The sequence below is a fragment of the Sminthopsis crassicaudata genome, chromosome 1 (assembly GCF_048593235.1).
Source record: "Sminthopsis crassicaudata isolate SCR6 chromosome 1, ASM4859323v1, whole genome shotgun sequence".
NCBI lineage: Eukaryota > Metazoa > Chordata > Mammalia > Dasyuromorphia > Dasyuridae > Sminthopsis > Sminthopsis crassicaudata.
This window is the reverse complement of record NC_133617.1, coordinates 11629401-11652989: the sequence shown is the minus strand read 5'-3', so window position 1 is coordinate 11652989 and position 23589 is coordinate 11629401. Positions and strand designations below refer to the sequence as shown.

Here is a 23589-nt window from a genome sequence, read left to right as displayed (position 1 = left end):
TTGATCATCTCACAACATTGCTGTTACTACACACAGTGTTCTCCTGGTTCTACTTATTTCACTTTGCATCAGTTCATATAAGTCTCTCTAGGTTTTCCTGTGGGCACCTGACTCATCATTTCTTATATCACAATAGTATTCCATCACAATCCATATACCATAAATTATATAGCCATTCCCAATTGATGGGAATCCACTCAATTTCCAGTTATTTGCCTTTAGAAAAGAACTGCTATGAATATTTGGGCATAATTCCAGATTGTTCTCTATAAACGTTGAATCAGTTCACAACTCCACTAATAATTCATTTGTTTCTTAATTTTTCCACATTCCCTTCAGCATGTATCACTTTCTTTTTCTGTGAATCTCATAGGTGAGAGTAGTACCTCAGTAATTTTTTTTCAAATTTCATTTCTCCAGTCAATTCCCTGCCCCCTATCTTCCCCTGCAACATAATAGCTTTCTCCCCTCTTTTACATGAGATAATTTACCTCATTCTTTAACCTTTTCAGTTCTCACAGTGCATTCCGTTCTTTTAAAAAATTTTTTAGAGATATCATCCCATCATACTTGACTCACATCTATGTCCTGTGTCTGTATGCACTCTTTCTAATTGTCCTAATAATGAAAAAGTTCTTATGAGTTACAAGTATCATCTTCCTTAATAAGACCCTTTCCTGTTTACTTTTTATGCTTATCTAAATTTTTATGTTTGAAGTCACATTTTCTATTCAGTTCTGGTCTTTTCATCAAGAAAGCTTGAAAATTATTCATTTCATTGAATATCCCACTTTTTTCTCCTTAAAAATCATACTCAATTTTTCTGAGTAAGTGATTTACGGCTACAATCTTAGCTCCTTTGGAATATCAAATTCCAAACTCTCCTGTCCTTTAATGTAGAAGCTGCTAGTCTTACATTATCCTGCTTGGCCCCATAGTACTTGAATTGTAGCTTTCTGCCTGCCTACTTGGAGTATTTTCCTCCTTCTGACCAGTTGTTTGACCTCCTCTCATCTGTGGGCCAACAGCTCCAGAAGTAACTCATTCATTCAGTCCCAAGGCCTGCTCCCGGTTTCCAAGGCCCGGTCTGTGCATGTGAAGCACTCAACCTGGTGCAACAGACTTTTCCTGCCAGACTTCCAAGTTGTCTTGAGCTGGAAAATCGTTTACTGTCTCCTTTTGTGGGTCCTGCCCCTCTAGGAATTGTTTTTGGGCATTATTTAAAGGTCTTTGGAATGGTTTGGGGGAGAGCTCAGGGGAGTTCCTGCCTTCTCTCCGCCATCTTGCTCCCTATCTCTCATTTTTAAAATGTATTTCTTGTAAACAGAATAATGTTGGAATTTTTTTACTCTGTTCTGCTTTCAATTTCTGTTTTATGTATGTGTTCATTCCATTCACATTTAGTTATAATTGCTATTTGTGAATTTCCCTCCATCTTGTTTTTACTCACTATTTGCTTTCCTTTTCTCTTTTTACCCTATCTCTGTTACCTTATTTTCTCTTAGCCTTTTTTCTTTATCACCCCTTTAAAAGCCCTTCCCTTATCTATCCATCTCACCCTCCTAATGTTAATCTGTACATTCTTCAAAGTCTCTCTTCCATCTTACTTCTCCCATTTTCTCATGTATTTAGGTATTGTTTCCTTTTCAATTCTTTTGAAAAGGAGTAAGAGAGAGTAAGTGAGAGTAAGGTTCCAATATTACCACTCCTCCCTCTCCACCTGTTTCTTTTGTATTAGTTTTTCCTTCCATACCACATTTTTATGACTTATTTTTTCCTTTTAAAATCTTTTTTCTCCCCAGTTTTGTATTTTAGAATCATCTCATCACATACAACTCAGACTCAACCATTCTTTTATGCTATCTTAATAATGATAACAATTTTAAGAATACTTTTACTCCTAATAATAATATTAATGTTTTCATATCATAAGTAAATAGATCTTAATCAATAGCTTATAATTAGCTTTGAATGATTTCCTTGTATTTCTTCGGAAATGCTTTTTCTTTTTCACTCAGGATTATACTAATTTATTGGATATTTTATTCTGGAATGCAACCCCAGCTTCTTTGCTTTTCTAAATATAATGGTTTCTTTTAAGTGTAAAAGCTTGTATGTCTTGTGAAATTCTTATTGTTTTTCCACAGTATTTAAATTTTTTTTCTTCTTGATACTTGCAGTATTTTAGTTTTAAACTTGGCTATGACATTCCTGTAAGTTTTCTTGCTGGGATTTATCTTAGGTCATGATTGATAGATTGTTTCTTTTTGTATTTTACAAAACTCTTTGTTTCCTTCTAGGACTTTAGGGCAATTAATAATTTTTTGTATTATTGTATCCAGATTCCTTTTTTTTTTTTTTCCCAAATGTACAATAGATTTTACTTATACAGAAACAGACCCATCAGTAATCTGTAAATAAGTAAAATTAATAATGAATTACTTCAACCAACTTTGTGGGTGAATCTTGGGATTTTCCAAGAATATAAAAGCTACAAATAGTTTTTATTACCTCATTCCTTATTCTAATTCTTTCAATTTATTTTTCTTCTCTTATTATTATTGCGAGGATTTCTAATAAAAACTAAATAATACTGGTAACAGTCAAAAACCTTGTTTTACTTATACAGAAACTTCATCAGTAATCTAGAAACCTATTGTTTCTTCTGGTGGGTCTTTCCCTTTTCACATCCCCTTTTTTTTCTTTTTCTTCTTCCCTTTTCTGCAGTTACATGTAAAAACAAATTTATTTATTTTTTGGTTAAACATGTACCTTCATTTTTTTTTTTTACATATTTCTTATGAATCATGTTGGGAGAGAAAAAGCAGAACAAAAGGGGGAAATTATGAGAGATTAAAAAAAAAAAAACCAAACCAGAAGAAAAAGGAAAACAAGTGAACCTAGCATGTATTGATTTATATTCAGTCTCCATAGTTCTCTCTCTGGATGTAGATGGCATTTTCCATCCAAAGTTTATTGGAATTACCTTGGATCACTGAACTGCTGAGAAGAACCAAGTCTATCATAGCTGATCACCAGATTCTTTTTTGGATAAACTTTTAGGTAGTCCAACAATTTTTATAGTCTCTCCTTGTTCTCTTCTCCAGATCAGTTGTTTTCTAATGAGATGCTTCGTATTCTTCTAGTTTTTCTAGTTTTATTATATCTTGGTGTCTTTTTAATGTCATTCTATTTAACTGGTTCAATTCTAGCTTTTAAGAGTTATTTTCTTAAGATTATGTATTTCTTTTTCTTGATATGGTTGATTATGGCACTGATATAAATTCCACTTGGTCAAAGTATATTTTCCAGCTGATAAGTTATTATCTCTTTGCTACTGTATTTCTTTCTTTAATGGATTAGCTTTCTTTTCATAATTTTCTTGGATTGCTTTTATTTTGTTTTCTAATTTTTCCTTGTTCTCCTTGTTTGATTTTTGAATTCCTTTTTAAGTTCTTCCAATAATTCTTTTATGGGCTTATGACCATTTGATGTTAATCTTTGAGGTTGGAATGGCTTTTAAAAAAAAACCCTCACTATCATCCTCTGACTCTTAATCGAGATCTTCTTTAATACCAGTGTAGATATCTCTGATTAGATTCTTTTTTCTTTACTTATAAATTTTTATTTTAAATTTGTCTTGTTTTATTTTTTAGTAACTTATTATTAGTAAGTTGAATATGGATGGAAAAATCCTAAATAAAATGCAACAATGTTACAAAGATTATACATTGTGATCAAGTGGGATTTATACTAGGAATGCAAGGATGGTTTAACATAAAGAAAATGATTAGCATACTTGATCATAACAGCAATAAAATTTTTTTTAAATCATATAATTATATCAGTAGATGCAGAAAAGGCTTTTGATCAAGTTAAACATTCATTTATGTTTAAAAATACATAAAATATTGATATAAATAGATTTTTTTCTCTTGAATTGATAAAAAAGCATTTATTTAAAACGATCTCCAAGCATTATTTAAAATTGGGATAAACTAGAGGCCTTCCTAGTAAGATCAGATGTGAAACAAGGTTATTGCCTGTCACCAGTATTATTTAGTATTATATTGGAATTCCTACCAATAGCAATAAGAGAAGAAAAAGAAATTGAAGGAATCAGAATAAGGAATGAGGTAATAAAAACTCTCTCTATTTGTAGATTTTATGACAATATTCTTGGATAATCCCAAGATTCACCTACAAAGTTGGTTGAAGTACTTCATTAATCATTTTAGCAAAGTAGCAGAATAGAAAGTAAATCTACAAAAATCATCAGCATTCCTGTATATCACAAAAATATTTCTGCAAGAAGAGATAGTTAAAAAATACCCCATTAGATTAAGGTGGGTAAAAATATTTGTGGCAGTTCTTTTTTTAGTGAGAAGGAACTGGAAACTGAGCACATACCCATTAGCTGGGGAACGGCTGAATAAGTTATGGCATATGAATGTAATGGAATATTATTGTTCTATAAATGTGAAATGATTTCAGAAAAGCCTGGAAAGACTTACGTAAATTGATGCTAAGTAAAATGAGTAAAACTAAGAGAACGTTGTTCAACAGCAGGATTTTGTGATCAACTATGATGGACTTGGCTCTTTTCAACAATGAAATTATTCAAGGCAATGCCAATAGAGTTGTAATGGAAAAAACTCTATGTCTCCAGAGGGAGGATTATGGAGACTATATGCGGTTTCACCTTTGTTGTTGTTTGTTTACTTGTTTGTTTTTTTTTTTTTTTTTCATCATTCTCATTTCCCCCCTTTTGATCTGATTTTTCTTGTGCAGTATGTTGAACATGGAAATATGTTTAGGAGAATTACATATGTTTAACCTACGTTAGATTACTTGCTGTCTAAAGGAGATGGAAGATAGGGAGGGAGAAAAATATTGGAACAAGTTCTTGCAAGGGTAGATGTTGAAAACTGTCTGTATATATTTTGAAAAATAAAAAGCTATTGGGGCAGCTAGGTGGCGCAGTGGATAGAGCACCAGCCTTGACTTCAGGAGGACTGGAGTTCAAATCTGGTCTCAGACACCTTGGGCAAGTCACTTAACCCCAGCCTCAGGGGGGAAAAAAAAGCTATTATAAAAATTAAATTAAATTTTTAAAAAATACATAAATGATATTCATTTAAGATAACTATAGACAGTATCAAATACATAGAAGTATACTTGCCAAAACAAACCCAGGAACTATATAAACACAATTATAATAAAAGCAAAACTTCACACAAATAAAATTATGTTTGTTTGTGGGTAGTCAGGGCCAATTTTATAAAAAATTACAATTTTACTCAAACTAATTTTTATATTCACTGCCATCCCAATTAAAGTGCCAAAAATTTATTTTACTGAATTAGGAAAAAAAGAGCAACACAATTTATTTGGAAAAACAAATAGTTAAGAAATCAAAGGAAATGAAAAAAAGTACAAATGAAGGAGCTTTAGCAGTACCAGATTTTTTTTTTTTTTTTTTTTTTTTTTTTGGCTCAAGCAATTGGGGTTAAGTGACTTGCCCTGGGTCACACAACTAGGAAGTGTTAAGTGGCTGAGAATAGATTTGAACTCAGATCCTCCTGACTTCAGGGCTGGTGCTCCATCCACTGCACCACCTAGCTGTCCCAGCAGTACCAGATTTTAATATTATCATACAACTGTAATCATCAGAACTGTCTAGTACCAGCTAAGAGTAGACATATAATTTCTAGCAGCAAATAAACATAACCTTGTGTTTGACAAATGTACAGACTTAAGATTTTGGGATAACAACTCGTTTAGTAAAAATTGTAAAGCAGTATGTCAGAAACTGGGCATGGACCAATGTGTTACATCATTTACCGATTTAAGGTCAAAATAGATATATGACTTACATGTAGAGAGAGATTGTACAAGGAAATTAGAAGAACATGGAACATATCACTTGCTAGACGTATGGATAAGTGAACAATTTATGGACAAATAAGAGATAGAGAGCAAATTCTGAACAAATTTGTTCAGCAAACATTTTGGTACAAATTTGTTCAGCAAACATTTTGGTACGGCTTTTTCCTTTTCTTTCTTTTTTTTTTTTTTTTTTGAGGCTGGGGTTAAGTGACTTGCCCAGAGTCACTCAGCCAGGAAGTGTTAAGTGTCTGAGACCAGATTTGAACTCGGGTCCTCCTGAATTCAGGGCTGGTGCTCTATCTACTGCGCCACCTAGCTGCCCCAGTATTTTCCTTTTCTCTTGTCCCAATCAATTTAATAGATGGGACAGACAGAGAGAGAGAGAGGAGAGAGACAGAGAGAGAGAAGAGAGGAGAGAGAGAGAGAGACAGAGAGAGACAGAGAGACAGAGACGAAAGAGAGTGAGAGAGAGAGAAAAAGAGAGAGAGGAAGAGAGAGAGAGAGAGAGAGAGAGAGAGAGAGAGAGAGAGAGAGAGAGAGAGAGAGAGACAGAGAGAGAGAGACAGAGAGAGACAGAGAGACAGAGACGAAAGAGAGTGAGAGAGAGAGAAAAAGAGAGAGAGGAAGAGAGAGAGAGAGAGACAGAGAGAGACAGAGAGAGACAGAGAGAGACAGAGAGAGAGAGAGAGAGAGAGAGAGAGAGAGAGAGACAGAGAGAGAGACAGAGAGACAGAGAGAGAGAGACAGAGAGAGAGAGACAGAGAGCAGACTCTGTTTAATCAGTTATGCTCCTGACTTTGCTTTCTTAGCTGTTTGGTATGAAATGTGTACTGACCTGTTTATCAGACTTGGGCAGCCTGGGGGTCTTGTTTCCTTCTGGGGCCTCTGTGTGCTCAGTCTCTCTCTCTTCATTCTTTTCTCCCAGGTCAGCACATGTGCCTACATCACTCAGAAGGTGGAATTGGCAGGTATCCGGTGAGTCATTCCCCATATTTGCCCTTGTGTGACCCCGCGGGAGCAGTTGTGCAGACCATTACCGATGGGGGCTTTTCATGAAATGTCAGATTTTACTCACCTCCAACGGAAGCCGTTATAGTAAAAAATAACAGCAGCAGCAGCAGGACAGAGAGCAGATGTTTAGAAATAGGTAATGTAGAAAAAAACAATGGATGTGAAGTCTGAGGACCTGGATTCAAATTTCACTTCTGTCTCTTAATTGCCATGTGACCATGGGCAAGTTATTTCACCTTGGGCCTCAGTTTCCTCATCTGTAAAATAGAACTATGGATGGCAATTTCCTAAAATTGTTTTAAATCCAAAATGGGAGGATGTGATAGAAAGTGTTTCACAAATCTTAAATGTGAGCTATGATCATGATAGGAGCTCGAGGGCGGGGCGGCCCACTGCCTCCCAGGGCTTCCCTCCTGCCTCACTTTTGCCCAGCTGTCATTGGGGGGATTTGCTTCTTGTTGGACATTATATCTAAATCTTGTTCTGTTTTTCTTCTGTACATGCTGCCCCTTGCTTGTAAGACTCCTTTGAAACACCTGTTGTGGTCTCTTGCTTTTAGGGCCCAGGCGGGTGAGCTATGGGTGAAGAGTGAGAAAGTCATGTGTGGATACATCAGTGAAGACACTCGGGTAAGAGCCCTCCCAGAATCCCCAGCAGCAGCCCCTGCCTCCTCTCCCCAGGCCAGGCTTGTCCTGTGAAGTTCCCTCCTGAAAAAGCGGGCCTTGTGCTCCGGCTGGACAGACACCACGGTCTGCTGGCGTCCATCCGCCTCGGCCTGGCTTCGGCCTGGCAGTGCCGGTCATTTCCTTTGGAGGATTCCCCCTTCTTTGGGGAAGGAAGATTGAATCTGAGAGGAAGGACTTAGTAAAGTTGTTCCCTGACTTCTCTGTGCCTCGGCACAATGACAGTGGAGCCCAATGATGGAGGCAGGATGGGCGCTTGAAGCAGTCGAGGGCATGGCCTATGTGTGCCCTGCAGGAGCCTCCCTGCTGCTTGGGGATGTGGGATGCAAATTGGCGAGAAGTCAGACAGCAGCACGAGACTTAGGTGACCTGTTGCCGGAAGGGTTGAATTTGTGCTCTTTCATTTAGTGCGGTAGGAGAGTTGGGCTCTGGCAGCTGCTGCCAAAGTGGCCACCATTATTGCTCAGAGGGCTACAAAGCACTGCTTGCCACACCCTGGTAGGATGGCCGGTGCAGGTATCACGCCTGAGGAGGAAACCGAGCCTGAGGCCAGGGCGGTGGTTGCCCAGGTTCTCTACCTCCAACCTGGGGCATCTCCCTCCTCCCAGGTGACTCAGTGCTCCTTCCCTTGGAGGCTGGAGTAAAGGAACTCTTCAGGGAGGACTGATAGGAAGTAACATAGAGACATCCTGGGAAGGGGGACGGGCTGAACCCAAGCAGGGAGCCAAGCTCCCTTCCACCCCTTAAACCTGTGATTCCCATCCTGGGTCACCGCCTGGGGAGACCGGTTAATGTTCATGGGGCTGAGAGGTCTCCGGGGAAAGGGAAAACCGTGTCATGGCTTCCGCTCAGGGAAGTTTAAAAGCATCTGGGTCCCACGTACAGTGATGCCCATCTACGTGGGGGTGTTTTGTAATATCCGAGTGCAGGCTTGGGAAGGAAGTTTGTAACTTAAAAAGAAGGAAACATGGGGGGCAGCTAGGTGGCGCAGTGGATAGAGCACCAGCCCTGGAGTTAGGAGGACCCGAGTTCAAATCTGGTCTCAGACACTTAACACTTCCTGGCTGTGTGACCCTGGGCAAGTCACTTAACCCCCATTGCCTCAACAAAATAAATAAAAATAAAAATTGTTTTAAAAAAAAGACAAGACAAGAAGGAAACATCCCTTTGCTCGCGTCTGTGGCTGCCTCCCCTCCTCTTTATCAGCCCTCCATGCATGGGGAGCGCGGCCTCTGGGCACAGGGTACGTGCACTCGGCGTGTGCACACGGCCTCACTCCCCGGGCCCGATGAAGTGAGAAGGGCACCTCATCCCGCCCTCCTCCTCCTCCTAGCTCTGCTTGGTCACCATGACCATCCCTCCCGCCCTCTGAGAGACATTAGCATCCTCTGAAGCCAGCAGGGCCGGGCCAGGCAAAGTGGGGAGAAGGAAGCCCGATTTGTAAAGCCGACGAAACGCTGAAAGCGCAGTGATCTTTGCCCTTAGTCCTTGAAGAAATGTGACCGTGTCTGTTTTTTTTTTTTTCAGGTGGTGTTCCGTTCGACTTCAGCCATGGTGTATATATTTATTCAGATGAGCTGTGAAATGTGGGATTTCGATATTTATGGTAATGTCGCTGTTAGCTGTGAGTGGTCAGAGTGGGGACGCTCCACGGGCTGTCCCCGAAGCAGTGCCGAGATCCCACGATCCGACAGCCGAGCGTCGGTGCGCCTTTGTCAGGCCTGGGACAGGCCTCTGGCCTCCTCGGTGTGGGGCCTTCCTCCCTGTTAGTGCAGCCTGAGGCCCTCCCCACCTTCCGGTCCTCTGAAACTCTTGTCCTGTTGGAGCCTGTTTGCCAAATGCTTCCCACTGTGCGCAGCACTTAGTAGTTGCTATAAAGATGCTTATTCCCTTCCCTTCCCCCTCCAATCTCCAACCACCACTTCTATGAAGAGATTCACTCAGTAATAATAGCTCGTCTTTATATAATACTTCAAATATTTCAATTGGTCATCACAGTGACCCTGGGAGATAGATGGATCCCATTTTATGATCCCCATTTTACAGATGATGACACTGAGTCAGAATTAAATCACAGCTGGGAAATGGCTGGAGCTGGATTAGAATTCGGATCTTCCTTTCATCGGGCTTGGTGCTCTGGGAATGGAAGAGGAAGAGTTGGGTATTTGGGCAAGCCATTTGCTTTCAGGACCTCAGTTTCCCCATCTGGAGAATGAGCTAGCTGAGGTCATCCTTTACGTTACGCCATCCTTTCTTCCTCGTCCTCCGCTTGCTTTCTCTTCTGTGCACATCTCTTTTTTCCTTGGGGAGCACTTGAGCTCCCAGAATCACAGAATTTATCGGAGGCAGAAGGATTCTCAGTGACTCAGTGACTATCTAGTGAATTCAGACCAGAAAAATCTTGCTGTGTGTTCCGGGAGAGCCCACCACCCGCTTATTCCCCGTCAGGACAGCGATAGCACCTATTCTGAGCAAGATTTTCTTGACATCAACCCTCCATTTGTCTTTTTGCGCCTTCCTGCCCGGGAGGATCCTGGATCTGTTTTTTGGAGCCAAAGAGAAGCGTCTCGCTCTCCCAGCAGGCACAGCTTCTGATATTGAATACAACCATCTCGTTGCCATTTCCTTCCAAGTCTTCTCCAAGCTGAACATCCCCGGTTCTCTCAGCCCCAAAATGAGGCCCATTGGTGTCTCCTTTGCTCTGGTCTGGACAGCCTCCGGTCCTTCCTGGACAGTGGAGCCCACCACTGGGCACAGTTCTCCAGATATTGTTGGATCCCTGGGCGCTCTTTCCGCCCCTGCACCCCCTGAGCCTGTTAATCTCCTTTGCTCTCATGACACCCTCTGGTTCATATTGAGCTTACCCAATCCTCCACGCTTCCCTACAGAGCTCTCTTGGATAAAATGTGACCTCTGCCCAGCTTTGCCTTGCCCAGGTTGCCCATGGGAAGTCAAAGTTGCACAAGCCAAGCGTAAGACTTGACATTTGCCCCCCTTCCATCTGATCTTATTTGAACTAACCCAGTGGTTTGACCCGTCTGGTTTTTGTGGATCCAGATTGCCCAGCTTTGTGCCAACCGAAGGCCCGATGAGCGCGCTGCCCCCTCCCACGCCGCTGATAAAAGTGTTCAGTAACACGGGACCAAACTAGGTCTCTGCGGCACTCTCCCGGAGACCTCCTTCCAAGGCCACATTAAGCAAAAGAGACTCTCTGGTCTGACCACTCAAAACATCGCCCAGTCTGCAGCTTTCTGTCTTTAAAAGGAAACACCCCAAAAACCCAAAGCAGGAAGGGGTGGGTCAGATGCTTTAATCCAGACCAGCGATCCGTGCAACAATTTACCATCCAGCAAAAGGCGCCAAGGCCAGTGGGGCGTGAACTGCTCTGTTTTGTTAAGCGTCTTTTACCACCTTTAGGCACCTTCCATTTTTTTTCCCCTCCTTTCTCAGGTGAACCCTTCTTGTAACAAAGAACGTTTCTCAGGGCCAGTCCCGGTCAGCGAACCCCGCATTCCTCGTCCATTGTCTGCCACGCGCAGGGCGGGGCGAAGGGCGCATTTGCTTCGGGCGCTCCTAGGTCTTGCCAAACCCGCCAGTCTTTTCTTGCAGCTTCTGTCCACTGTGGGGACCTCGGGATTGATTCTCTTCTCTTTCCGCTCTTGCTGTGTTTGTCAGGGTCCTCGTGTTGGTCACGTTTTGGGACACGCTGCGTCATATTCCTCTCCTGCAGTTGGGCTGCCCATGTCTCAGTTAAGGGGGTCCCACTGGTTTGCACTTGTTTACTGGCCCCAGGTGTGGGGTCCCCGCATCTACAGGGGTCCGTAATGGGGCCAGGCTGCCATTTTGTGATTCCTCCTCCCTGTTCTGCCCCATTCACAGCGCGCTCTAGAATTTTGCCCGGACTTGGAGTCCAGCTCACTGGCCCTTATTTCCTTGTCCTTCTGGGCTGCTTCTCCGGGGTCTCGCCCAGGTTCTCGTGAGGGGCTCAGGCGCCGCCTCGGGGCGTTATTTCACCGCGCTCCATCGCAAAGCATTGGGCAGAGGTTCTTTGGGCTCCTCAAGGGTCGCTGGGCCCGCTCGCCATCCCTTGGGCTCTCTGTCTTCCTCGCATTGCTTCTGGCAGTTCTGACACAAGACAAAGCAGAAACAGCTCTTGTCTTACCTGTTGTCGTGAACAAATGAATGAAGGAAAAAGCATGTATTTACTGCCTACGGTGAGGAGGAAGGAGTTTGGATGTGGCGATCGGGGATGCCCGGGTCACACAGCTAGAAAGTGTCAGGTGTCCGAGGCCGGATTTGAACTCAGTCTTTTTAGAAATGCTCCTTCAGAATGAAACGTCGGTCCTGTGTCCCCAGCGACCTCTCCAGCCGAGTCCGTGGCTTCTTTCCCTGTCCTCCTGTCTTCCTGTCCTGTGCCAGGCCCGTGGGCGGGCTCGCCCAGCTTTCCTCCATTCCTGCCAGGGTCCCAGGGTCTCACTTCCCAAGGCTGAGGCCGTCGTGTGGCCCGAGCCCAAGGGAGGGGGGAGGTTCCGTCACGGCCTTCTGGCCGGTCTGGGGCCCGGCTTTTCTCAGACTAGCTGTGCTGCTGGCCCGGGGATTTGGGGAGAAGCGCCCCCCACCCCTTAAACTCTGCTCTACTCCTTCCTTTGCAGGAGACTTGTATTTTGAAAAAGCTGTGAATGGTTTCCTTGCCGACCTCTTTACCAAGTGGAAGGTACCCTCAGACTTGCTGGGTTGGGACCGTGGGGGCGGGGGTGGGGCTCTCCTGCATATGGCCAGCGGAGGCCGAGCCAAGGTCCGCCGACCTCTGACCCCAACTGGGGCCGTGACTCCGGGCAGGATGGGCGGGCCGCCGTCGGCCTGTGCGGAGGGACGGTCCCAGCCGAGGAGGTCTCGGACCCGGGGCGTTTGTGTCGGCCCTTACGAGCCCTCGGCCGAGCTCTGGGACCCTCAGAGTCTAAGTGTCTGAGCACTGATTTGTTTCCGATGGGTGTGGCAGCCCAGGGCCGCCCTGGATGGAGCCACGAAGGCTCGAGTTCAAATCCAGGCTCAGACGTGGACCAGCTGTGGGACTCTGGGCAAGCCCCTGTGCCCCTCAGTTTCCTCATCTGTGCAATGGGAACAGTGGCACCCGTGGCCCAGGGTCCAGTGCCAGGCTCAGAGTAAATGCTCTGGGGGCATCGGGTCTCACTGTTGCTGTTTATGGGAGTGATTCTCCCTCGAGTGGCCATGACAAGAGGGCGCGAGGGGACGGGGCGAGAGGGCAGTGGGACGGAAGAGGGGTTCGGGCGTACCCCGGGGGGCCAGGCTGCTCAGAGGGGGCCCGCTTCCCCGGGCCCAGAGAGGGAAACGTTAGCCCGAGGCATGCTGGGAGAGAGGGGGGCGTGCTGGGGGGAAGAGGCTCCGGAGCCCTTGTTGGCTCCTAGGCCCGCTGGATCAGCCGGGGCCCCTGAATCTTTCCCCCTCTGGGCAGTCTGGCCAGCCAGGAAGCTCCACGTGCGGTCGGGCCCCCGTGGGGGTGGGAGGGAGCCGCAGTGCGGGCTGGGGTCCTGACTGGGGCCCCCGGTGTCTCCAGTTTCTGCCACCTGCCTCTGGCAGCCCGACCCAGCATTAGGCAACCGGCCCAGACAGTGAGTCTAGTAGCAGAGCACAGTCCCCGGCCTCCACGGGCCCCCGGCCTCCACATGCCCCGGCCTCCACATGCCCTGGCCTCCACATGCCCCGGCCTCCACATGCCCTGGCCTCCACAGGCCCCCGGCCTCCACGGGTCGTTAGTCTCCATGGGCCCCCGGCCTCCACGGGCCCCCGGCCTCCACGGGTCGTTAGTCTCCACGGGCCCCCGGCCTCCACGGGTCGTTAGTCTCCACGGGCCCCCGGCCTCCACGGGTCGTTAGTCTCCACGGGCCCCCGGCCTCCACATGCCCCGGCCTCCACGGGTCGTTAGTCTCCACGGGCCCCCGGCCTCCACGGGCCCCCGGCCTCCACGGGTCGTTAGTCTCCATGGGCCCCCGGCCTCCACGGGTCGTTAGTCTCCATGGGCCCCCGGCCTCCATGGCCACCGTGCTCCCCATCCCTGGGTTGAGCCGAGCCGGCTTCCCGGCAGAGCGGAGGGGCCCGGGCAGGAGGGAAGGGGCTTCCCTGGGAAACGCTCCATCCGTTGGGATTCCGCGTGGGAGGTGAATCCACTGGGCCCACGCTCTCTCTCTTGTGCAGGAAAAGAACTGTAGCCATGAAGTGACCGTGGTCCTGTTTTCTAGGACTTTCTACGACGCCAAGTCGCTCGGTGAGTCCTCCCTGCAGGGGCGCCCTCATGGCGCGGGGCCCGACGCGTTTCCGCGTTTCCCAGGCACAGGGAGTGTGGTTGGGGGCGTCCGGTTGCTTGGTGGGGCGTCATGGGGGCCGCGACCCCCTTGGTGCCGGGGACGGCCCTCAGCGGGGCTCCTGCGGGGGGGGGGGGTGCCCGAGGGCCCGGGGCCGGGAAGGGGCCTCCTCCGCCCTTCCTGACAGGACCCCCCTCCCCCCGCCCCTCAGATGAGTTTCCTGAGACTCACCGAGCCTCGATTCGGCAGGATCATGAAGGCAGATTCTATGAAGATTTTTACAAGTAGGTTTGCTGGTGCGGCGCCGCCATTTTCTGGGATGCCCCTGAGGTTTGTGGGAGGTCACTGGGGACTCAGGCAGCGGGCGCAGGGATGGGTGACGCAGAGATGGGCGGCGTGGCCCGGGAAGCCCCGAGGCTGAGGCCCGGGGGCTGGGGCTGGGGGGGGGGGGACTTCCCATCTTTAGATGAGGGCCTGGCCCTTTGGTGTGGGCGTTGCACGGGTGGGCAGGGCCCGGTGCGGGGGAAGGGGCCTTTTCCTGCCTGGGGAGGCTCCTGGTGGAGAAGAGGAGGGGAGGAGGGAGGAAGGGCAGAAAAGGGTAGAGGGCGTTTCTCGGGCCTCCGTGTGCCAGACGCGGCGGGTGCCGGTGTCCGCTCCTGGCGCGGAGCACCTGCCCTTCTCGGGGCCGTCGAGGGGACCCCGGAGCCGAGCCGGGACTTAGGCCAGGGCCGCCGGCTGGGGCCGTGGGGCCCGGCTCGGGAGCCCCTGGGTGCCCAGGCCCAGAACGATGGAGGAAGGCCCGTGGCCACGTGAGGAGGAGGAAAACGGGCATGTGCTAAGCACCTCCTGGCTGCCGGGCCCTGGGCTAATGGGGTGATCTCATTGTTCCTCCACTCGGTAATGGAGCCTGTGACTCACCTAGAGACGGAGTGAGGCAGGATTCGAATCCAGCCCCAGGCCTCTGTGCAGCAGTGCTCCCTGGCCCTCGGGGAGGATGGGGTGGGAGAAGGACGGGCTGCTGACGTCCCCGACCTGGCTCAGCCCGGCGCCCGGGAGGACCCAGAGCTCCTGCCCATGTGCCCAGGGCAGCGGGGCCCTCACCCGCCTGCGCTTTGGGCGGAGGGTCCCCGGGCACTAAGGGATGGCCTTGCCTCAGGCGGCCCCTGGTGTCCCCCAGGGACGGGGCTCCCCCGGGATCTCCCTCTCAGCCGGCGCTGTCCAGGGTCCTGCATCAGCCCCAGGTCCGCGGGAGCCTCCGGTCAGCGTCTCCCTGGCCCCCCAAGGAAGCTCAGGCTTCTGGGCCGGGCCGGGGGAGGGGGGCAACCTCCAGCTTCCCCTGCCCTCTGCCCTCTGGACGCTGGCGACTCCCCAGCTGGGCAGGGCTGCCCGGGCGGGCCTCGGGTTCTTCTGCAGACAGTCCTGGGGTGTCCGTCCTCAGGGGATCCGTGGGGCGCCAGATGCCCCCCCTTTCCAGTCTCAGAGGGATGCTTTGGGGGTGAGCTCCTCCCTCATAGAGCGGGGGGCTGCCCGCTCTTCGCTGCCCAGGCCATGGAGGCGCCCCTCCCCCCGCGACCCCCGGCTGTGACTGGCCCAGCACTCTGAGACCCCTCCTCATCTTACAGTTGGGGAGACCGAGGCAGAAGTGAGGTGGCTTGTGCCGCGGGGGCTTGAGCCATTGGGTCCCCGCGTGATTCGTGCCCCCCCAGCCGGCGTTATTAACGAGCCCGCCTCGGAGTCCGGTTTTGTTCAGTGCTTCCTGCTGAGCGTCTACTTCTGCCCCGGGGGGGGGGGGGGGGGCTTAAAAAAGCTGATAGGGAAAAGCCCAAGGAGGGCCCTGGAGGAGCCCGGCCCCGGCCTTTGTCCGAGCGCTCTTCACGGACAGGACGCTTTGGCGGCGAGCCTTCCCCTTTGGGGGGTCCGGGCCTCTGCGGGCTCTTCTTGGATCCCTCCTGGGACGGGGAGCTCACTGCCCTCACAGCTCAGGCCTCCCTTTGGTTCGTTCCTGGGCAGCTCCGCGGCACAAGTGTCCGCCTCAGGCCTTTGGGCCCAGCGGAGGGCGGCCCTGGCGCCCCTCCCCCCAGCTCCGGCTCTGCTGGGAAGGCTCAGCTTCCCCGGCCCAGGGACGCCGCACAAGGACGGGCGCTAGACTGGCCCGGGCCGGTCGGGGGCCGGGCTGCTCCCTCGGAGCGCGGCTTCTGCGGCCGAGGCCGGGGCTTCGTGGGGCTCGCGCGATCGATCCCGCCTCCTGGTGGGGGCCCCGAGGGTCGTGGTGACCGAGGCCGGGGCCCGCGCTCACGCCGGGCCCCTTTGCGCTCCTGCAGGGTGGTGGTTCAGAACGAGCGGCGAGAAGAGTGGACGTCGCTCTTAGTGACCATCAAGAAGCTCTTTGTCCAGTACCCGGTGCTGGTGCGGCTGGAGCGCGCAGGTACCACCCCCTCCTTGTCTGCCTTTGGCCGGAGTCGGGTTGGAGGCGGCTCAGCTCACTCATTTCCTGGGCGCCTCATTCCCGCGAGCCTTGTGTGTGCCCCGCCCCGTGCCCGGCGCCGCCCCGTGCCCGCTGCTTTCAGGAGTACGATTTGTGGGAACTCTGAGTGGTGAGGGAGGGGATGCAAACCCTCCTCGGGTTCCTTTTGGGGTGCGGCAATGACGGCCCCCGCGGGGCCTCACGGCTGGGGGGGCCTCCTGGTGAGACCCGGGGCCTGGACAAGTCTGTGTCCCCACGCAGCCTGCAGGAGGGGTTTGGCCCCCGTGCTCTTGGACCCGGGGCCTGGTCCTTGGCCCGGTCAGTGGGGGCCTGAGCGCCCGGCCTCTCCGGCCTCCCCTCGGCGGGGGACCGGCCCCGAGGGTCCGAGCACGGAGGGCTGTTCCGGTGGAGGGGCTCCCTCTGCCCTGCAGACCCCTCCCCCTAGCTCGGTGCTGCCGCGGGACGTGCCGAGACCCTCGTTGGGTACGCGCGGGGGTGGAGGGGAGGGGTCGGGCTCGTGGGGCTGACGCTGTCTTTGGTCTCTTTGCACAGAGGGCTTTCCTCAAGGGGACAATTCTACCTCAGCCCAAGGGAACTACTTGGAGGCCATTAACCTGTCATTCAATGGTGAGTAGGAGCCCGGACGTCCCTCCTGGCCGGGCAGCGGGCGCGGGCTGGGAGCCTGAGCTCCTGCCCCGAGCCGGGGCCGCCCAGGCTGATCCCCCCGAAGCTCGTGCTTCCTCCTCCCCTCTGGGCGAGCGGCCCCCGGGGTCCCTCCAGTGGCTGTTCTGGGGAGCACAGTAAGCTTCCACTGAGAATCCCCCCTACTTCGTGCATGGTCCCCTCGGGAGTCAGCAGTGGAGACCCCAAGCTTTAGCCCACGTTTCCTGGGGGGATCCGTGTATGTGTGAGCACGTGTGCACTCGCCCCAGAGGAGGGGGGGCTCCCTGAGCACGGCTGCTGCTTTTCCTCAAGCCCGGGAGGAGATTTTGGAATTGGAAACGAAGGTTCGCTTGGTCCTGGCTAAGAACCGGACTAGTGATCGGTGCAACAGGCCAGGGTTACTATAGATCGTGGGTCACAGATGGGGAGCTCAGAGGTCACCGTGGTATCCAGTGGTCACTAAGCCCAAGGCCCCGGCTTCTGGGATGGGAACTCACTGCTTGACAAAAGTCCCTGAAAACAGTGCGGCCCCGACCAGGCCTGGCCCCTGCCCCGAGCTAAGGGCAGGGTGGGCCCCACGACTGAGACCCCATAAGCAGGTTGGAGACGAGGGCGAGTCCCCCTCAGAGCTGTGCGGAAGGAAGGGATTTGTGGCCTGAGGAGCGCGGAGAGCGTTCTGAAATGCAAAGGGATCGTTTTATGTTAAATTAAAAAGGTTTTGCACAAACAAAACCAATGCAGACAAAATTAGAAGGGAAGCGGGAAATGGGAAAAACGCTTTCCGTCCAGGGCTTCTGGGAAAGGCTCATCTCTAAAAGGGAGAGAACTGACTCAAATTTAAAAGCATTCAAGCCATTCCCCCATTGATAAAGGGTCAGAGGGCAAATTTTCTAGTCATTGCAAGTGCACGTTCTCCATCCGCAGAGCGGGGCCTCCAGTGGCCCTCGCTGCTGAAGGGGTTGGGCGTTCCTCTTCCAGTGGGCCCCACTCCTCTCCCCCTTCTCCGGGTGCTGTGAGCCCGTCACCCCCCAGCCTCCTGCCGCCTTCCTCCCTGAGCCCCCACGTCTGGAGCTGGCCAGGACCTCGAGGCCTCTCTAATCCAAACTCTTTAGTTTTTCAGAGGAGGGAAATTGAGACCCAGCAGGGGCTTGTGGTCGGGGTCCCGGAGGCTTTGGAGGGGGGGTTTGAACCCTGGTCTTTCCATTATAGCGCGCCGGCCTGGCTGGACTTTGTCCCCACAGACACGGCCTCTGAGGGCCCGGGGTCCTGCGGATTTCAGGGGGTTTTCCCAGGGGCTGTTTCAGGAAAGAGAGTGGGGACCCCCCTGCTGAGGACGGCCCCTCTGCGGCCAGTTGTTTAGAGGGGCCCCGAGTGTTGGGATCAGGCGGAGCCCGGAGGATTCTGGGGATGCGCTGAGCCGCGGCCCCGTGTGTGCTTGTGTCTCCTAGTGTTTGACAAGCACTATATCAACCGCAACTTTGACCGGACGGGCCAGATGTCAGTGGTCATCACCCCCGGGGTCGGTGTGTTTGAAGTGGACCGGCTGCTCATGATCCTGACCAAGCAGCGCATGATCGATAACGGTAACGGCGCACGGCGCCCTCCCCCGGGCCGTGCCCTCAGTGCCAGCCCGTCCTGGCGCGCTGTGCCCATGGTGGTACATCCCAGATCAGCTCAAAGTAAACAGGTCCTGCGGGGGGCGGGGGGGCAGAGCCGCGGGGGCCAAGCCCGCCGCCCCCGAGAAGCCCTAGGTCAGGGCGGGTCAGCCTGGATCGGGGCGGCCGTGAGCAGGACGTTGTCTCGGACCCGGGGGCCTCACACAAAACGGCCTGTTCTTCATCCTAGGCATCGGCGTGGACTTGGTGTGCATGGGGGAGCAGCCGCTGCACGCCGTGCCCCTGTTTAAGGTGAGGAGGCCGGGGGCTGTTCTTACCTGCGAGTCAGGACAAATTAGCGCGTGTTAATTAAGCACCTACTGGCTGCTTCGCTGAGCCTCGGAGACACAGAGACAGGCCCTCGGGACGCTCCCAGGAGGGAGGCCGATGCCCGCGGCTCTGGGCGGAGAGGCCGGGGGCCCGTGAGCCGGGGGGGGTTCCGCCAAAGGCCCAGGTTCTGCGTTAGTGGCTGGGAAAGGCCAGCGGGACGAAGGTCCTGCACAGTCCGCAGCGCCCGTCCCCCCATCCAGAGCGGCGTTTGAACCCGGCCCTTTGGCCCAGAGCCCGCTCTGTCTGCTCACTGTGTAGGCCAGGAGCATGGCCAAGCAGAGGGGAGGGGCTGGTCCGTCCGGGCGCTGTTTACGCCGGGTCGGCTCCGGGGCACCTAGAGTTTGGGTGCACGGGGTGACGCGGACAGACTTGAGGCCTGGAGCTGGCCTTCCTGCCCCTGCCAAGATCCACAGACCTCATGGCGCCGGACCCTCACAGCGGCTTGTCCCCATTTACAGCTGTGGAAACCGAGGGGCCGTTGTCCTTGCTGCCGCCCGCCTCCAGGACAACCCCCCCCTCCGGTGCCCTGGGCCTGCCTTGGGGGGAGGCGATAAGGGAGGTCTTGGGCCTCTGCACTGTGATGGGCCCGGGGCCGGGAGACGGGCTGTGGCAGCAGAGGCCCTGAGGCTCCAGGGAGGCCAGCCTCCCCTCCTGAAGAATGGCGTGAGCAAAGGCCCGGAGCCGGGAAAGCTGGGGATGGGGGGCTGGAAAGCCCTGAATGCCGGCCGGGCAGCTTGCCTTGTTTCAGGGCCCCGAGTCCGCTGAAGGCTTTTGTGCCTGGGGCCAGTTCCTTCTCCTGCTGACCAGTCTCCTCCCCTCCGCAGCTGCACAACCGGAGCGGGCCCCGGGATTCTCGCCTCGGAGACGACTACAACATCCCTCACTGGATCAACCACAGGTAGCGGGCCCCCGGGGGGTTGGGGGGACCTTTGGGGGGCCCACGCCCCTGGGTCGGCAGGGGGCCTGAAGCCTGGGGCCCGTGCTCTGGGGCTGACCCACCCGCCGGCCGGCACGCCTTCACGAAGCTCCTTCCCGCACCCTGGAGCCAGATGCTCGCGGCCAGGGAGGAGCCGGACTCCGCTGTCCAGAGCTTTGTCCCGTGCGGACCTTGCATGGCCTCCCTGGCCAGTGGCGGCCGCTGTCCAGGAGCTGCAGGACCAGGGGCTGAGGTGGACCTGACTGCACCTGCTCCGGCCCGTCCTTGGACAGATGAGGAAATCGGGGCACGTGGGGGGCCTGGCTTCCTCTGCCCTCTGTCCCCGCAGGCCGGCGTGGCCGTGGACAAAGGCCTCTGAGCCCGTGGATGCCGGGGGGTGGCCGGTGCTTCTGGCCCTCTGGGCACGGTGAAAGGGGAGGGGAAAGCGGAACCCCTTGTGATGGTGATGCGGGCTTCCTTCCTGTCTGTGGTTCGGGAGGGGAAGGTGCGGCGGGGCCCGGGGCGCGTCTGGAGCCGGACGAGGAGGGCCCGTGCTCCCCTCCGGCCCAAGCCCTCGGGACTTTGTGCCCCCAGGGAACTGGGCTCCCTTCACCGGCTCTCTCTGTTCTCTGCAGTTTCTACACCTCCAAGAGTCAGCACCTCTGTAATAGCTTCACCCCGCGAATCAAGCTGGCCGGGAGAAAGGTGGGTACCCAGCCTCTCCGGGGCTTTGGCTGCTCACCGCCTGGGGCCCTTCTTGCCTGAGGCCTCCGGCTGCCCTTCTCCAAAGTTCCGGACGTTCTGGGAGACGCGTGGGGCTCGTTCCCCTGTGTCTTGCTCACTTTCTGTTTTGTTTTTTCCAGCCTGTGACCGAGAAGGCAAAGAACGGCCGGGACACCTGTAAGTGGTTCTTGGAACGGGTTCGTCCGGTGCCTGGGAAAAGCACCCAGCCAAGGCGGCTCCTGAGCGCCAGGCGCTGCGTGGGGAGGAAGGAGGATGGGGTTCTCGGCCTGCTCGTTGGGAGGAGCCTCGGGGGAGGGTCCTGGGGCCCGGCAGGGTCCGAGCCGCGCTTTCGCTGCCCCTCATCTTCCCGTTCTGTGGGTTTCAGCGATCGGGACCCCAAAGGAGTCGGAGAACGCGCTGCCCATCCAGGTGGACTATGACGCGTACGACGCCCAGGTGTTCCGGCTGCCCGGCCCGGCCCGCGCCCAGCGCCTCAGCACCTTCAGGTCCGTGTCACGCTGCGGCGGCGCGCCGCGGGGAGAGTGCAGAACCCGGGGCCGGAGCCGTCAGGCGGCCGAGAAGGCGCCTTTAGCCCGCGGTGGCGGGACGCGGGTGGGGGGTCGCATTCCCAAGGGCGGGCTGCTGGAGCCGGGACGCCCGGGTCCGTCCCCAGGATCCGGAGCTCCTGCCCGCTCCGCGTGGCCCGTTCGCCGGCTCTCCGTGGCCGTGGCCTGTGGCCTGGCTCCACGGGGGCGTGGCCCCTTCACCGGCTCTCCGTGGCCGTGGCCCGTGGCCTGGCTCCGCGGGGGCCTGGCCCGTTCGCCGGCTCTCTGTGGCCGTGGCCCGTGGACTGGCTCCGCGCTGGGCCACTGCCGCGGCCGTTCGGTGGTTGCGGGTCCCCGGGACCCCTCCTGCGTCGAGGTTCTGGGACGGTCCTCACCGCAGCCGAGCGGGGAAGGCAGGCCCCGTTCTCGGGAGGCCCGGGCCGCCCCCGGGGCCACGGACCGGCCTTTGCTCCCAGGCCGCCTCTCGCTCGCTGCCCTTTTCACTCTTGACTCTTTGCCCATCAGTGAAACGGGGGCAGCGACGCTTGCACCTTTTCAGGCGCGGCTCAGTTCAGTTTCCTCTTTTTTCTTCCACATTTAATGTTGGTTTTTCCCTCAGTTACACGGAAACAAGCGTTTTCAACATCCGGTTTTTAAGAGGCTTCCAAGCTTCTGAAGTTCCAGTTTGACGCTTGAGTTCCAAGCGCGCTCCCTCTTTCTCCCCCCCCCCCAAGGCGACTGACCCGGTCCGATTATCCCCCCGCATTAGCCTCAGTGTGACAAAAAATGCACCGAAAAAGCACAAATAACGAGAAAGCAGAAAGCGTCCGCGTGGTCAGCGGTCCGAGAGCGTTTCTCGGGCCCCTCGGGTGGGCAGGTGCCGGGAGCTCTAGTGCTCCCTCCACGGGGCCTCAGCCTGGTTTTGTTTCAGTTCAGCAAACAGTAAGCACCTGCTGTGTACCCGGCCCGTGCTAAGCAAGTCGGAGCCTCTCAAGGAGCTTTTGCTCTAAGGGGGGGGAGCGGATAGATTGTCCAGAGTGAGCCGGAAGTAACGGAGCGAGGGAGGCGTCTATGGCCCGGGGGCCGCCCCGGTAGCGCCGGCACTGGGTGATCGCCAGCTCGCCTGCCCTGCCTGGGCCACGGGGGGGGTGGGCCGGCACCGGTGCTCCTCCCCAGGTCAGATGCTCTGAGCATGTGTGGGACGGGGTCGGGGGAGACCCAGTGATAGCAGGCCCCGGGGAGCAGCAGTGCAGAGGGGACTCCCCCCAGGGAGAGGGGAGCACGGCGCTCGGTGGCCGGGCAGCCCACTCCTCCCAGAGCCCTCCGTGCCGAGCTGAGCGGCGTCTGATTCATGGGGCTGGCTTTAAGTTCTGGCTCCGGATTTCCAGACAAGCTGGGCTGGGGGGTCCCAGGGCTCCGTGGACATCATGGGCAGCACGGGGCCTCCAGGAGAGGCCTCTGCCCCCGGTGACCCGCTCGGGGCCAGTGGCTGGATTTGAACGCGGCGCCCAGGGCCCCAAGTCCTCCTCCCCGGCCCTCCTCCTTCAGCTCCGGCCTGTCCTCCCGCAGGTCGGTGAGGGAGCGCGAGAGCCACACCCGCAAGAGCTCCAGCTCCTTCGACGTGTCCTCGAGCCCCTCCGTGCAGAGCCGCGCCCTGCCCGCCGAGGAGGTCCGCAGCCAGGCCTCCGACGACAGCTCTCTGGGCAAGGGCTCCCACGTGCTCATGATCCCCCACGCCCACCTGCACCAGTATGACGTCAGCAGCTCCCTCGGCTACACCAGCACGCGAGGTCCGGGGCGCGGGGGGGGGGGGGGGGGAGCCTCCTGGCTAGGTGGGGGCAGGCACGCCGGGGCACCTTTGTGCCAGCCTGAAGCTGGGCAGAACGCAGGGTCAGCTGCTGTCACCTCTCCGAGGCCTTTCTTTTTTGGGGTCTATCTCATGATTTCATTGGCCTGAGACCCTGGGGAGGCCCCGCCCCCCGCCCGCAGAGGGGCGTCTCTGGGAGAGGGATCAGAATTCAGGTCCCTGGCTCCGTGGCCCGCCCCTCCCCCGCTGCATTTTCTGTGTCCTGTCCAGGGGAGCACAGCTCGTCCTTCCCGGCTCCGGGTTTGGGAATTCCTCCCTCGGCTGTGAGTGCTCCCCCTCCCCCACCTCACGCTTGCCCCCGTGACCCCCAGACGTCCTGGAGCACATGATGGAGGCGCAGCAGCGGGACTCGAGCGCGCCGGGGAGGTTCCACGTGGGCAGCGCGGAGTCCATGCTGCACGTCCGTCCCGGCGGCTACGCGCCCCAGCGCGCCCTCATCAACCCCTTCGCGCCGTCCCGCATGCCCATGAAGCTGACGTCCAACAGGAGGAGGTGGATGCACACGTTCCCCGTGGGTGAGCGC

At 54.4% G+C, this 23589-nt stretch overlaps 1 protein-coding gene across 8 annotated transcripts in view; it reads left to right on the top strand.

Moving 5' to 3' along the window:
- DEPDC5 (DEP domain containing 5, GATOR1 subcomplex subunit) overlaps window positions 1-23589 on the top strand; it is a 78657-nt gene that overhangs the window by 20523 nt on the left and 34545 nt on the right. For 7 of the 8 annotated variants that reach the window (XM_074293067.1, XM_074293052.1, XM_074293060.1 and 4 more), the window contains 16 exons: window positions 6815-6864; window positions 7460-7529; window positions 9111-9189; window positions 12236-12297; window positions 13797-13866; window positions 14115-14187; window positions 16225-16328; window positions 16920-16994; window positions 18479-18613; window positions 18876-18937; window positions 19840-19913; window positions 20567-20636; window positions 20795-20831; window positions 21040-21160; window positions 22769-22989; window positions 23378-23581. In XM_074293067.1, coding sequence (XP_074149168.1) covers window positions 6815-6864; window positions 7460-7529; window positions 9111-9189; window positions 12236-12297; window positions 13797-13866; window positions 14115-14187; window positions 16225-16328; window positions 16920-16994; window positions 18479-18613; window positions 18876-18937; window positions 19840-19913; window positions 20567-20636; window positions 20795-20831; window positions 21040-21160; window positions 22769-22989; window positions 23378-23581 — 1507 coding nt within the window. Of the gene's footprint in view, window positions 1-6814; window positions 6865-6890; window positions 7037-7459; window positions 7530-9110; window positions 9190-12235; window positions 12298-13796; window positions 13867-14114; window positions 14188-16224; window positions 16329-16919; window positions 16995-18478; window positions 18614-18875; window positions 18938-19839; window positions 19914-20566; window positions 20637-20794; window positions 20832-21039; window positions 21161-22768; window positions 22990-23377; window positions 23582-23589 lie in introns of those variants that run through there. The other variant, XM_074293085.1, reaches the window with a different exon arrangement.